Source organism: Simochromis diagramma, unplaced genomic scaffold (genome assembly GCF_900408965.1).
Source record: "Simochromis diagramma unplaced genomic scaffold, fSimDia1.1 OVJJ01000421.1, whole genome shotgun sequence".
In the NCBI taxonomy this organism is placed as follows: Eukaryota; Metazoa; Chordata; class Actinopteri; order Cichliformes; family Cichlidae; genus Simochromis; species Simochromis diagramma.
In genome coordinates this window covers 7,015,102-7,030,192 of record NW_024387250.1, presented here as the reverse complement: position 1 = coordinate 7,030,192, position 15,091 = coordinate 7,015,102, and the positions used below count along the sequence as shown (strand labels likewise).

Below are 15,091 nucleotides of genomic sequence, written 5' to 3'. Positions count from 1 at the left end.
AAGTTTTGTCTTTAAATGTTAATACTCAGAGCAGAAACATTTGAAACTAGAACATGCCGTTCCCTAATAGATTTTGAGTCCACGTCAGACGCAGGAGTGTGTCCTTGTTCTCTTTTATTAAATGAAGTGAAAAGTCCTGAGCCCTAGTAATAAATGACACCAAGCCTGTCGATGAATGACTTTCTGTGCTTCTCAAGCTCTTCTTCTGCTATCAATCAGGCTCTACTCTTTCTCTGCTGTCCTGTGCACAGCAACAGTCGGAATAATGGATTCTGCCGAGCCTCAGCCTCGTCAGCTTTCCCCAGCAACCACTAGCTGTTCACTGTCACATGAGCTTATGGTACTTAAGTGAACAATGAAGCAAACTTGTCATCCATCCATGCTCATGTGGTAGTGAGGCAAGTATTTTTTTTTTTCTAGAGTCAGCTATAGTAACAATTAGATCACACGAGTTAACAGCTCATTCACTCAATTGACAGCTGCAAAGTAAGGTTGTGCAACTGTACAACTTTGCAGCCTCACTTCGTTTGCTCCATATTTCTGTCAGCTTTTTGGCTCATCGGGCCAAAAGGAGAAGATGTATCCGGACAGGACTCTTGCCACATTTACACTAAGCCATTTTTAAGATAGTCCTGTCAAAGAGATATATCACCTTTAAATTTTACTATGGCTTTATTTAAACACTACTTTTAACTTTTTAACCTGAAGTGGTAAAAGTACTGAAAATACTGAAAACATTTAAGAAGAGCTTAAAGATGTTAATCTAACCCTCTCCTTATTTTACAAATCTTGTTGTTTTGTCCGGCCCAACATGGGAATGACTGGACCAAGTCAGTGTAATACGACATATTAGTGGGACCCCTGAGAAATTGCTCTAAGTAGTTAAAATTTGTTTTATTTCCTGGGGTATGTTGTGATGAAGGGGAAAACTCAGACAAAACTTCCTTATGTATCTCTCCCAGAACCATTTATCATGTTATCAGGACAGATTTCAACAGGCCACTAGTGCTGATAAGCAAATTTATAATGTAGGAAAGTTAATGCACGATTTCTTGGAAGCCCTTGGCAAAACACTTTAACTATAGTACAAGGTCCCAACCAATTTCAGAGAGTTTACACTGCCTATTCTCAGTTTTAGTGGACATAATCTTAGGCCACATAATTCTCTTTAAAATCTTTTAAAAAGTCTTTGTGAAGACATCTCTCCATAAAGAAAACAACATGAAATTCCTCAGAAAGAATCTAAAACTCAATATTACAACCTTTCACAAAGTTCAATTTAAAAGAGAAAAGACAAATGTTATATCCTCTAAAGCGAATAACAAATAACACCATTGATCAAGTTGCATGCACTTGTCTCAGAACTATGGCCCCTATAAATAAGCAGTCTCTTTCTTGTGCCATATCGCTCATGCAACTTTTGACTAAAAAAAAAAAAAAGAAAATTGCTCTGACAACCATACACAGCAATCTGTAGTGGTCACTGAAATCAGCCAGTAATTAAATTTTCATTTAATAAAAATCTATAATATGTCCATGAATCACCACAGTTTGAAATCCACTCACATTTCAACCCTTATGTCTCAAAATACTATTAGTGTCTTAATCTGTTTACAGTCTTATGCAGATTTCAACCTTTTTGGTGCTAAGGTCACACCCCTAGAAACACCATAATAATTGTAAATAATTTAATTATCCTTAAATGTTATCAAACACAAAAGTTAGAGATCTCATACATGGCACATCTTTGCATATCTGATAATTTAGCGATACATGAAAACATTTGCAAGAGTGTACACACAAGAGTGTTTGTGTGCCGTTTGATTTGAAGTAGCAAAAGCTAAAGAAATGCATCCGTGCCCATATAAGTAACAAAGAGAACACTAACTGACAGCATTAAATACTATACGTAATGTAGTTAGATTAGTTATATCAGTGTATCAGCACGGTGGTACCGGTCACCTCACAGTAAGAAGGTTCTGTGTTTGAGTCTGTCCAAAGACGGGCTTACCGGGTTAACTGGTGGTTCTAAAGTGGCTGCTGGTGTGATGTAGTTCTAATCATCAATCTAATCAATCTTTATTTATAAAGCACTTTTCATACAGAAAAAATGTAGCACAAAGTGCTTTACATAGTTAAAAGCAGGCCACCCCACCCTCCAACGCACTCCCCACACTCTCAATACACATATATCCCCCCACCCCCACCCACACACACATACACACACGCGCACACTTAAAGAGTAAAAATTGGGCTGGGCTCGCATGAGCCAAGTGAGGAAACATTATAACAGAGAGCCGTCTGCACCGGGAGCCGGTCACAGACCGCAGCCTCCGGGCTGGGCACACAGCAGGAGGGAGGCCAAGGAGCCCCCCAACCAGGCTGAGAGGACCCCAGAGACCCAGCAGCCACGGTCAATAACAGCCCCGGTGCAGAGAGCGCCCTCCGAGGAAACACTGGAGATATGACGCAATACGATATATACAGGGTAAAATGATAAAATAAATAAGAACAGGATACAATATAAATATAAATATAAATAGAGTAAGATTAAAAAATGAATAAGAATAAAATCAAGAAATATTAGGTAAATCCTAAATTAATAATAGAATAACAGGATAGAATAAATAAGCATAAAAAATAAATAAACGCTAAGTAAAAGCTAAATTAAAAAGGTGGGTCTTGAGCCTGTTCTTAAAAACATGTAGTTATCTGTCTATCGGTGTTAGTGTTACCCTGTTAATAACAATGATAATAACAATAATAAATTGATGACAAGACATAGAAGAGCTGAGCCATGGGTAAAGAAGTCTTCATGCATTAAATACACGAATTTCACTGAACTTCAGGGGGATAAATGGGCCATGTTTGAATTAAATTGGTTTTCCTATGGTAGAATGCAGATAAATCAAAAGTTAAATGCTGAAATTTATCCAGTGGTTGAATTTCTGTAGTGAAGTAGTTGTTTCCTAGGAAGGGAATGACTGCCCAACTGCAACATTCCTAAATTTCACCCGGCTAATGGGACTTTTCAAACTAATGGCTGCAGAGGAAGAAGCGAGCAAACTCTCATGTATGTATCCACTTTTGAAAAATTGTTTCAGTTATCTGCTGCCTCATGCTGTTTCATTAGAACCATGCTAAATATAGTGAAGTGTCATTGTGGTATTTTAGCATACTGTTTCATCAGCCTGGAATACGCAGGCTTCCTCAAAATACCTGGCAGCTCAGAACAGCTGGTCCAACATACAGTAAAGCTTAGTGCTAAGCTGTCAGCTGAAACAGCTCTTCATTGCAGCTATACTTCACCTTTTGTCACATCTTGTGCATCCTTTTGGAGAGGGACCTGTTACTGCTTCACTCTTTCTGGCTGTTGTGCTGGTTAATTTCGACTATAATTCACTGTTTTTAACAACTGCTGATAACTGAACAATACTTAACCTTCTACGTGAGCTATGCTAACCTTTGTTAACAGGCAATGTCCTTTTGTTTGCTTTCTCTCCCTCTTCTTGCTTTCTTTTCTGTGTGGATACAGTGGCTCACGGTCCCCAAGGTAGAATAAATAAAATATTATCAGTGCTGTAAAGGGCAGTCCTGGTATGGGGTGGACCAAACCATTTTGTTTCATTTGTAAGGGGTGAGAGTTGGTATTTTAGGCAATCAAGCTCAAATCACACAGTCAGTTTATTCAGGCAATTATGTCATTGTTATTTAGAAATTGAAAAAAGCGAAATAAAATGAACTTTTCATTCCAGGCCTGCAAGGGTCACCAACACCATTGGGTCCTGTGTTCAGCATTTTACTATAACTACAAGGCCCCTGCAGATTGTCTGCATGCTGAGATACAAAGAAAGATCAACTCCATACTCATCTGTAGGAATTAAATCAGATTCAATGTCTGTTATTTTGCCTGTGATTTTTACTACTATTATTTTACATTCAGTTCTTTAATTTTTTTTGATGGTGGTAAAAACAATATATAGAACTTGTTAGAATATAGTGAAAGACTTGAATTGTGAGATGTGTGTTTTTGTGAATCTTGTGAAGCACTATTACTCTTGCACTTGCAAATAAAACACAGCCTCGCATTTTATTTGTCATATCAAAATGTATCTCGTAAACTGTAGCATTATGATCTTGAAAAGCAAGCAGCCTAAAACCCTTGCATGAGCTGACATTTGTCTCCTCAAAGCAGCTCTACCACATGATCAATTCAAAGTAACGACTCGAGATCAACTCAAAATGGTTTTTAATGTTTTCTTTGTTTTGTTTCGGGGGGGTTTTCTAGGTATGTCTAGGTCTATAAAAAAGCACAACAACAATAGCACCACAGGATTACATACACAGTGCCACGCACACAGACACACACTTTGGATCTATGCACAGCATGATCCATCAATCCAGCGGAGGATGCTCCCGCATCAACACAGCTGAGGCTGTGTTATTTTTGGGCCACAGCTCATCTCTGTTCACAGGCAAGACATGCAAAGGCAGGCAAAAATGGATGTAAGTTTCAGGATACATGCATGCATGACAGGGGGAAAAAAACAAGCCACATTTAATGCGCGATAGCTACAGCAGACAAGTACAAACAGAAAGCCCTTTGCATCAGGATAATCTCCTGGAAACAAAACATAAGCAAACAGCTAAAAAAAGAGTCAAAACTCTTGGCATTTTTAGATAAAAGCCTAAAATACTATAAACATCAGTTTTCAAGTAGGAGGATTTTGAACTCAACAAAGCATTAGTTTCTTTAGAAGGTTTGCATTTGTTCATCCCGAGATTGAAGAAGACACCACAATGCAGACACACTGATGAAACTGCACAAGTTATAGTGTAATCAGACTGAACCTTCAAGGCCGTGTTCCATTTAGCAATCCCTCTTGTCCTTTAAGGTTTTATCAGTATTCTGGAGATAGAGCATCACATTATGCAGCACCAACTACCCTGGCATTATCTCTGCTTGTGACAGATCGGCCTGCCATTGTGCCTGCTACAGTGCAGTGTGCATTAACATTAAACAGCTTGGCTGGCCGTCTGCCTGCCTCTGCGTCCTCCGGGAACACAAGGAGACTCAGCAGCCATGAAGGCAACTTGGAAAGCACCTGTCACTGGCAATGACAAACCACACGAAGCCCATGAAATCCTCGACCTAAACTCCTGCTTTATTTATTAACAGCACTTTATGCAAATGAAGGAAAGTATGACATTAAAAGAAAATGTATGTACTCACATAATTTGATGCCAGGTCTGGATGTAGATAGTCAATACCTGAAATGGGACTTTTTTAAATTAATATTGAGTCATATAACATGCATCACAGAGGATAGCAAAATATCTTGCCATTTTTATATCACGGTTTCATTTTTGCTTTATTATATTCTGAATGCTTGATAATGAGGATAATGATGAATAATATTATTCTGACACAACTTTTCACAAATTAGCAAATAACTCAAATTGCGCAATTCAATTTAGATGATTAACGAACTGGGAAAGAAAAAAAAATTACATGTTAACAATCTCTAAAATTAATATTCCACAATCACAGGGCCCAGCTTCTCAAATATAATGAAAGCAAATCCAGTTGTATCTTTGGACTTTAAACTAGAAAATTGAGTCTGTCAGCTTGGATTCAACAGTTGTAATGGTAATATTCAATATATACAAAAATGATTAAATTCTTCTTTATGTGTATAAAAAAAAACAGCATGCATACTAAAGGAGAAAGAGGTTTCTGGGGTTTTTTATTGCACAATGACATGCGGCTGTTTGAAAACCTGGTCAGTAAATCTTGATTTCATGCTGTGAGTCCCCTCAAACAGGGAGACAAATTAATCAGAACCAACATACATTCTTTATTAAGTTCAACATATACAAATAAATCGGCTCGATGGATATTTGGAGGTGTGATTAAGTGCTTCCAGACAGTGCTCCTGGTTATAAATTAAGGATTTTATACTCACCGTCATCCATGATTGCGATGGTAACTCCTTTGCCTGTGTAGCCCAGTTGCCAAGCTTCAGCCACATTAAGATCCAGCCCAGGGGTCCCGTCTGCCTGGCCTGTGTTTATCTAATCACTCAGACAATATGGAGAACGTCCATGACTCATGGCACCCAGGTGAGCCACCATTAGGAAATTAGTCAACATGCAGAATGTGTATATGTGCAGGAACAGGATGTTATGGATAAGGACTGCTTGAGGGTGATTTTGAAAGGAAGGGGAAGTAAATGTCAGCAGATTCATCTGACATGCCAGATGAATGAAAGCGAGCTTGCTACAGCATCAAATTCATGCTCACCGGTTAATGTAAACGAGGGGAAACTAGGCAACATGAATGCAGAGATGAGATGGCGTGATATTTGCCAGGCTAATTTAACAAAGAATAACAATGTTCATACAGAAGGCGGTAGGGAAAATGGTCGGTCTCTGAGTAATTAAGGTGGAAAAAATGTGGGCTGGTGCTAAAGGTCAGGCTTCACGCAGACAGCTAGCTGGCTTATTACTCACCAGATACCACTGCTTGGTGAATAGAGGGTCACTCATGTTAACTTCAATATCGTTGATATTTCTGTAGCCTCGCTTCTGACGACTGAATCCCTCCTGTTCGATCACATTCTTCACCTGCGGGGGAAAGGAAAAAAAAGGAAAAAAAGTCAGGTCAATGTCAGTTTAAAATCAACAATGATCTCACGCACATTTTGAAAAGAATCATACAAAGAGCCAAATGAAACCCAGGTGTGTTTATGCTGGAGCACAGAAGCAATAAGATTCTGCTTGATATGACGCTTGAGATGTTGCCTGGGATTGCTCTGTGCACAGGAAATCACAAAACCCAGCTGTGCTCTACTGTACCGTGAAGGCAGAACATCACCTAAATGAAAGAGGCTATTTTTTTTCTCCTAATAAGAGTGGCTGCAGCTGGAGCCGGGGGCTCCCAAACTCACCTTGTCAGTATGCTCAAAAGCCACAGCAATTACACTCGCAAACACGCTTGTGTTTCTCTGAATCATCAAAGAAATCTCAGCAGATGAACAGCTCTGATTTGGATTACAAATGCTTACTGAATGCTGCCACAATAACCATTATTGAGCTCAGAAAGATAACATAGGACAGAACAAATAAATGATTGGGATGAAATGTAGTTGCTTGATTAGCTGGTGGTTGGCATGAAAATGACTGGTTGTCTTTGATAGCGATGTTGTATTTAATTTCTGCTCACACTTCAAATCATAGAGCTAAGAAAACACTCCCATTATTCCACTGCCTTCATCTCTGTCAGCAACTGAGGACAGGAGTAATAATAACCTATCAATTTAGTCATTCTAATTGGGAACTGCACCCCATCTCCTGTGACAGTTTAACTTTTTTCTCTCTCTCTCTCTAAAATACTGTACCCATATTCAGTCATTTGGAAAAGCTGAATATGTGAAGTAGAGGCAAAGGAACAACAAGCCACTTAATCTTTTAGAGTCTGGCACTGGCTAAACCAAGCCTGAAGAGAAGCTCTCAATTTGAAATTTATTGCCAACACTCTGCTTGTCTTGAAGGTCATATGGACAATGATTTCATTTGAAGGTTTTGGGTCAGTTTCTGATTCTCTCTATTTCTCTGTGCGGTTGTACGTGAGAAACTAAATGTGTTTTTCACAATTTCAAAGCTTCATTTTCAAAAGAGGTCTCCAGCTAAATGTTCCTCTTATGTTTACCCTTCACAAATTCCCTCTAGTGTGTCACAAAGAAACAGGCATTGTCTGGCGTGTTTACCCGCAAAGATAAGAGAGCGGAGCAGCACTTAAATGTGTCCTTCTAAAATGGCCAAAGCCTATTCAGCTGGCTCTCCTGTTATGGTATACCCTACACAATCATGAGGCAAAGAAACTGTAAATAAGCACACAAATCAGCTAAACAGAAACTAGCTCTGTAAAGTAAGATCTCTTGCTTAAAGTAAGATCACTGTTTTAGCCTTATATTACTTTTGTAATCACAAAATTGCATTCATATTCAGAGCGGCTAGCGGCAATATCTATATTATCCTGGCATTTCCTCGTCTTCTTTCCATCCATCAGCAGTTTATTCCTTTACTTGGCAGGAGAGTTGGTATTTCCCTTGAGACAGCATGTCATACTGCCCACTCACAACATCAAACAGTGCCCATGCACTGCCATCACTCTCCGCCTTTGCCACTGCCTGCTCACAATGCTTCAGTTCACTCCAAATCAAAGAGCAGTGCTGGCTGTCTCCTTTCTCACTGCCCTCATTTCCCTCCTGGCTTTTCCATGCGTGCATCTTTCGGGGTCAGGGGATGCTGCTCACTCACAACATTTTCTTTTAATGTTCTATATTCCATCTTTGCTCCATTCCCACTTTTTAATATAGCCTTTTAATCTCTATTAAAAGGCTATATTATATTATCTATGTCTCATAAAAAAAAGGTGTATTTCAGGAATTATGGATGGATGGATCAGTGGATAAACTGGGAAAAAGCAGGGAAGTATAGACAGGTATGCACAGAGAGAAATGCAAAGGAGAGATACAAGTAGATTATTTTGGTCGGAAGTGGGTCAACACGCTCCACTAATAGAATCTGAGGAATAACAGGGTTCTTGGGACACCACCCAGTTCCATCAATACTGCTACTCAATTAGACTGCATGTTAAATGAGTGTTTAATGACTCAGTTACAGGTAAAAAGAGGCTTAACAGAATACAATATCTGCTAAATACAATGCTTCTTTATTTAGGGCTGTGGAATACAATTTCCACCAATTAGATCTTTCTTTTATGTTCCCAGAGCTGAGAGATATTGCTGTAGGTTGGGAAATGACAGAAAGATACGTCAAAATTATAAACAAAGAACATAAAATCAGACTTGTTGACCTCATAGGTTCTGGAAATCCAAAGAAATCAAAAGCCTTGGTGTCACACGTGAGCATGTCAAGCAGCTGATTAAAACCTGGAATGTGGACCTGCCCATGTTCGTGCTGTCTCACTTCCATTTGCAGAATTAGCTCGTCAGAGTGGCTCGCATTTATTTTCATTAGCACCTCTCACAAGCGCAATTAGAGAGGTTAGCTGATTGTCTGCAGCAGGACCTCCACTTTCACTACATCCAACAGTGGACAGAGCTGAACACACACAGCTCAGCACACAACAGTACTGAGCTTCAAGATGCGGCACATACGTGGTTTTTATATAAGAAAAAACAGCTGAAACAATTTGTGAGTGAGTCCAGTGTCATGACTGTCATGAGATTACCATAATTTACACTTGCTTCATAATTGATTGAGTTATTTTTCAAGCAAAAAGGGCAAATATTTACTGCCATAAATGTAAGAGTTGATAATTTTCTTCATTACTGTAAACTGATTATATTTTGGGGTATTAGACAGTTGGTCAGACAAAAAAAATAAATATGATTGTGAGACTTTGTCTTACAGGACAAGTAGCAGTTAATTGAGATTAAAACATCAGTGAAAGTGGGCGACTTGTAGCAATGACAGGGGAAATAACCACTGGCAACCCAAAGTGGGCGAGTCAGGTCAAAACTAATCTCTACTTTGAGGTTGTCATAGGCCATTAGCTACAAAGCAATCCCCAAGAAAGGCATTGCTTTACGTGTGTAAGGCCTTATGAGCTGAAAAATCGTGGTAAATGGGTAGACTTATTAAATATTAACCCAAACAATAAGAAGATTACTTGAAAATGAGAATAATGTTTACTTAGCGCTATTGTTTGTCAAGAGGTAACAAACTGTATGTGGAAATCGATCATTGCACGACTTATTACCCAATCCAAACATTTAAGATCCCAAATTAATGATTACATACTTAACCAAGTGCAACATAAATGTCACCAGACTTTGTAAGAAAGTATATTTTTATTAGAAAAGCAGATGTCAGAAGAAAAAAAAAGCCACTTTTTCTCATTAATATAGCTCAGCTTTTACTACTGCAAATGCAGAACCACTGAAGCGCCGACTAATCCAAGAAATGGCCCTGTTTATTTATGTGTGCAATCAAAATGTTTCTGAGGAAAATGCTAATCATAAAATACAAAAATGAAATAAAACAAGGAATTAGATTCACTGCAACATTATGAAAAATAAAATCTAAAATAACGTCCAAAAACAAGTGTATTAAGTTTTAGCATGTTATTTAGTGCTGGGTTTGGAATTGCTTGCATTCTATTTGGCTCTGATGGGAAAAACAAGTTTTCTTTTTTTTGTTTTTCTGAAAAATAAACAGGAAAAAAAGTCAGGACGACGACCAGTTAATCTTAGGCTGAGCCACAGCTTATCATAGTGTTACTGCATAATTACCCTATAGTTGCGTAAGGACTGCAATTTCTCATTGAGAACTGGTGGTAAAACTGCTATGACTATATACACAATAAAGCACTAAACTAGATGTGGAGCCAAAGGATTTTGCTTCAGCAGCTCATTGGAAGTTTCAGTTTGATGAAATGAGGGTGATTGTGTAGTAGTTTATTTCATTTCTTAGAATTTCTTTAGCCTGCTGTTTGCCAAGTGGTTTGTGAAATCCCGTCCTTGTGAGAGTTTATATCTATGTATTGTCTTTATTTAGAATGTTTCTTGGAACTTGCACCTTGCTTTTTTGTAACAAGCACTGTTTAAGTTAAATCTCTTATTTAGGACTTTTTACATATAGAAAAAAGACACATGTATACACAGTATATTGTTTCATTGTCATATGCATTCTTACCCTTTTGTCTTTTTGGAGCTGCTGTCTCCTACGGGCACTGCGTTTGCTCCGCCTCTTCGAAGTATCCTGAGGGTAGAGGTGAAAGAGCCCTTCTCCGAAGGGAAGCTGGAAAGAAAAGAAAAGAAGTACAAGACAGGGAAATGGATCAGGGGCAGAAATACAGATGGGAGGGTTGAGGCAGCAATCATAAAGTGTGAATGACAAATCAAAATACAATAGTTCATAAAGGAAAGAGGATAGCAGGTTATCTTCCAGATGGAAACAAGGGCACTGACTCCCTGGCATTCACAGACGGTTAAGCCTGGAGAACAGCATTGGGATCAACCATAATAAGTCACATGGGGAGGGAAATGAGATGCATCATCCAGAGCGTTCCCTCCAGCACTATGCACAGATTAAAGACCCCCTTATGCTTTAGTAACAGTCAGGGCACAGGTCAATCCTCAAAATAAATGGTTTCAGATGCGGCTGTCAGATCTAATGTGAAAATATAACACTTATCAAAAGATTCTCCTTATCAGCCAATGCTCTTTTATTTGAACATTTTTGTCAGATTGAAATGTTCTCATAGTATTACAATATGTGTTATTATTATGGTGATAATGATTAAGAGTAGTAGCAGTAGCAGTATCATTATCATTGCTTTACATTGGCTGATCACAGATCTGTTTTGCTGTCTTTCTTTTGCCACTCTTTAGGCTTACATTTGTATGTGTGTCCCCTGTCTGTATCCCAGTCTAGTTAATTAAGCTACAAAAGAAGAGAATTCAAACAACACAAACATTGTTTAATGGCGCATATCCCATTAAGACAAATATAGCTGCAGATTACATAACCTGGGAGGCAGTAGACGGAGGGGATGATCTATTGCCTACAAGAAAGCGAGCAAGCCATAGCAGAAATAGCAATGCTGCACAACTACCACAAGGATGTTATCAGATTATGATGATGAGATACAAATCAAACACTTTTCTTTATTATTATTATTACTGTGGAGGTGAGAGGAGAAAAAACACACATCCTCATTCAGAGCTGTGCAGACACCCCTCCGTTCACTGCTACGCCTCACTGACTAAGGCTCCAGCCAATTTCACCCACACATTTATTTTGACATGTGACAAGGAACACACACTGCTGGGGAATTATTTCTATCAGTCTGCCATAAACGCCTTGTTAAGTCTTCTGACATGTTGAAAGGCATCCGAAATTTGTCGAGCTATCTGATTTGTCTCAGGTGAGATAAAGGAGGGCCATGAATGTGAATACACTATGTGCTCTAATAATAAAGCAAATAATAAAGAGGTGTTTTATATTTTATTGGAAAATGTGTTTGTTTGCTTTTATGTCAGCCTCTGACAAAGAGGGCATCCAACAAGGTATCCAAGTAAATTTGCTGTTTTTTGATGTGAAGCATTAAAAAAGGGGAGGGGGTGTCCAAAACTGTGAGGATTATATCAAACCAGAACTTCGTGTGATGTTTTGTTCATGAAATGTTTTGTCTCTTCTTCGACAGCATCTTTCACAGATGGCTCCAGGTGCATCTTCCTTTTGCAGGACACTGAAATTTGATGCGTTTTTGAAATAGAATTTAGCCCACGGGCCGGTGGCAAACCTAATAAACAAGGCCTGCGGTTCAGTGAGAATGACGTCATCAAGTCAAGAAAAAGTGCAGTGAAGTCAAACCAGAAGAAAACCAGAAGAAGCTTCTCAATGTCTCCTCTACTGGATAGTTTCACTACGTGCAATATGTCTGATTGTTTTAAAAGAGCGAGAATGACCACAAACGTTACTAAACAACCAGAAATATTTCGCGCTGACATTTTCATTTAATAATATTTATTCGTTTATCAATTGGTCGGTTTACTTAAGAAAGAAAGAAAAGAAAAAGAAAAACAGTTGCTGCCAGGATTGCGTGATGCTTTTTTAATCAGAGCATCCCTACCTTTCGGGCACTCTGGAACCCATGTTGTGTTGCAACTTGGTGCGCTTCATCCTGTGCGTCCTCATGCAACTGAACCAGAAAATGGTCCGTTAAGACTCCTTCTGCAGCCTGCGTCGCAAGCAGCAGCGCGTTCAGCAGCACTGTAAATCCCAAGGCTGTCCCATATCGGGGCGATCCAAGCATCGTGTCTGGCTTGTGTCAGTATGCCTTGTCTGCTTGCCCGTCAGAGTAAAATCAGTGTATGGGATGCTCCTCGTCAGAGAAGCGAAGAGGAGGAACAGGAGGAAGAACAGCGGGATGTAAAGGTGTCGAATCAACGCTTTTGCGAACGCATCTCCTCGTCGTCAGCTGATGGTGGCACTGGAAGTTGGATTTCACCGAGGTGTAGCCGCTCTTACCGTGTGCTTCGAGTTGGGGCGGTTGTGGACCAAACCTGCATCCTCAGCTTTCTAGCTCTCCTCCTCCTCCTCTTCCTCCTCTCATCTGTTATTCATCTACCTTCCTAGCTCGGGTAGTTTCTGCGCGTGACGTTGTACCAATGGCCTCGGCGGGTGTGTCCCGTCGTTTCCTCCCCCGGATGCGCTCGAGGGCACTTTTCAGCACCTTGGAGAATTCCTCCTATCGTCCTCAGAGTTGATGGGAATTCTATTGATGGGTAGGCTGTCTGGGGCTGGCCATCCAACTGGGGGGGAAAACCCGCTGAAAACTCATGTGACATATAGCTGACCTTTAAATACAGCTTTCTATAGAAGTCCTACAGAAAGATTTTTATGACATGATTCTTCAATATATTTCTAAGGCTGAAGTTCTCTTGTTTTACCCTATATATGTGCAATGATCAACCTGACCGTTTCTGTGCAGTGGAATGAAAGCATAGTCCCACTGGACTATAATTGGTCATTTGGAGGTGAGCAGCATGTAGCAGCGAAAGGAGTGCTGGTACAAAGGTAGCTCATTAAAGGACTCCCTGTCCTCCTGCTTTCTTGCTGCTGTAAACTAGAAGGTGGGCATACAGGGCTGCTGGGAGGTGATATGAGGGTGGTCTGCATGAATGAGAAAGTACAGCAAGATGGGGAAATGGTTGCTTGCTGTGATGCTACTAATTTCCTTTACACAGACAACATTCACCAAAGAGCATCATGAGTGCTTATTGCTGTGCAGTTATCTGTTGTTAATGCTATAGCCTTTTCAGTTCAGCCACAAGGACTCAATAGTGAGAAGCACTCGTTGCAATTGCTGAATAAAAATGCCCCCAGAGCCCCCTTCATTCATGAGCCAGTTTCAAATTCAGCAAATTTTCCTTTAATGCAACTTTTCATGCATTTTTGAACATGAGCAACAGATTGAGAGCAGTACCATTTTTGCATTCCTTAGTGTCCAGTAATAAGCAAAATATCATAATTACAAAAATACTCTTGTGCAAATCATTTCCTCCCCCACCAAATGTCAGTAAATGTCAAGAGGCAGCATCATTAAATCAAATATTTGTGGAACATAATTAGAACAGCCATACAAAATATGCAAAACCTCATTTTGTATTTAAAATGTTCCTCTCTGTTAACTCTGTATGTACTTGTTTGAAATATACTAATGTACTTATATAATGGCATACTGTCTGGCATAATGTTCACATTAAATTAATCTGAAAGGCGTGACGAGGGAGAATGATAGCACGGGGATCAGTTAGATGTCTAGAAAATAATGAAGGTGGATTTTCTATAAGTGGATCTGCTTTACTAATCACTGTTTCCATGCACCATGCGGACATCCTCCCACACTCCTGCTATTCTGTAGCCCAGTGATTATTTATTTAGCTTGGGCAAGCCCTTCTCTTCAGCATCAGTAAAAATTTCTTCCCTGCTGGGGCCACATGAGTGATCCACATGTATGTTTTGACTGCTGACTCACATGGACTGTATCCTGGCCCGCCTGCCTGCCTATGTGCCTGACGTGCTGTGGCATCTTCTGCTTTTAAAGAGCAACCTTGATTGTTTTTGGCAACTCAGTAACAGTTTTGTGAGAGACGTGGACATCAGCAGGATGTTGAAAATCTTCTCACTGTCTGAAGTGATGCTGACATTACACCTCTGTCTGCAGTTATTACAGAAAGAAAAAAAAATTCTTTGAAATGCAAGTAGTACAAACTGCTCACCTCTCACAATCAATATAAAGTTACACAATAAATGAGGGTTTTAATTTTAATTTAATGTTAAAATTAATAATATATATAAGGATACTTTTATAATAATACATAAATACAATGCATTTACATCATGCTCTTTATCTGAGATTGCTGGCACTGCTTGCTGTGCAGCTCTGCATCTCCCAAATGATTCTTTTGAATTTCCCTTGAGTTTTATAACAGTTTGTATATAAGAGATCTGTTTGTAGCTTGTGGGTGGATGAATAAAGTCAGATTTTTAG

The 15,091-nt window shown here is 39.4% G+C and overlaps 1 protein-coding gene across 1 annotated transcript in view; it reads right to left on the bottom strand.

Moving 5' to 3' along the window:
- pcsk2 (proprotein convertase subtilisin/kexin type 2) overlaps window positions 1–13,274 on the bottom strand; it is a 29,791-nt gene extending 16,517 nt beyond the window's left edge. Inside the window, exons 1-5 of the mRNA XM_040001506.1 lie at window positions 12,668–13,274; window positions 10,726–10,830; window positions 6,514–6,627; window positions 5,967–6,075; window positions 5,234–5,271 (exon numbers count right to left, since the gene is read on the bottom strand). Of these exons, the coding sequence (XP_039857440.1) occupies window positions 5,234–5,271; window positions 5,967–6,075; window positions 6,514–6,627; window positions 10,726–10,830; window positions 12,668–12,850 (549 nt within the window). The 5' untranslated portion in view covers window positions 12,851–13,274. The remainder of the gene's footprint in view (window positions 1–5,233; window positions 5,272–5,966; window positions 6,076–6,513; window positions 6,628–10,725; window positions 10,831–12,667) is intronic.
- Between the last annotated feature and the right edge of the window lie 1,817 nt (window positions 13,275–15,091).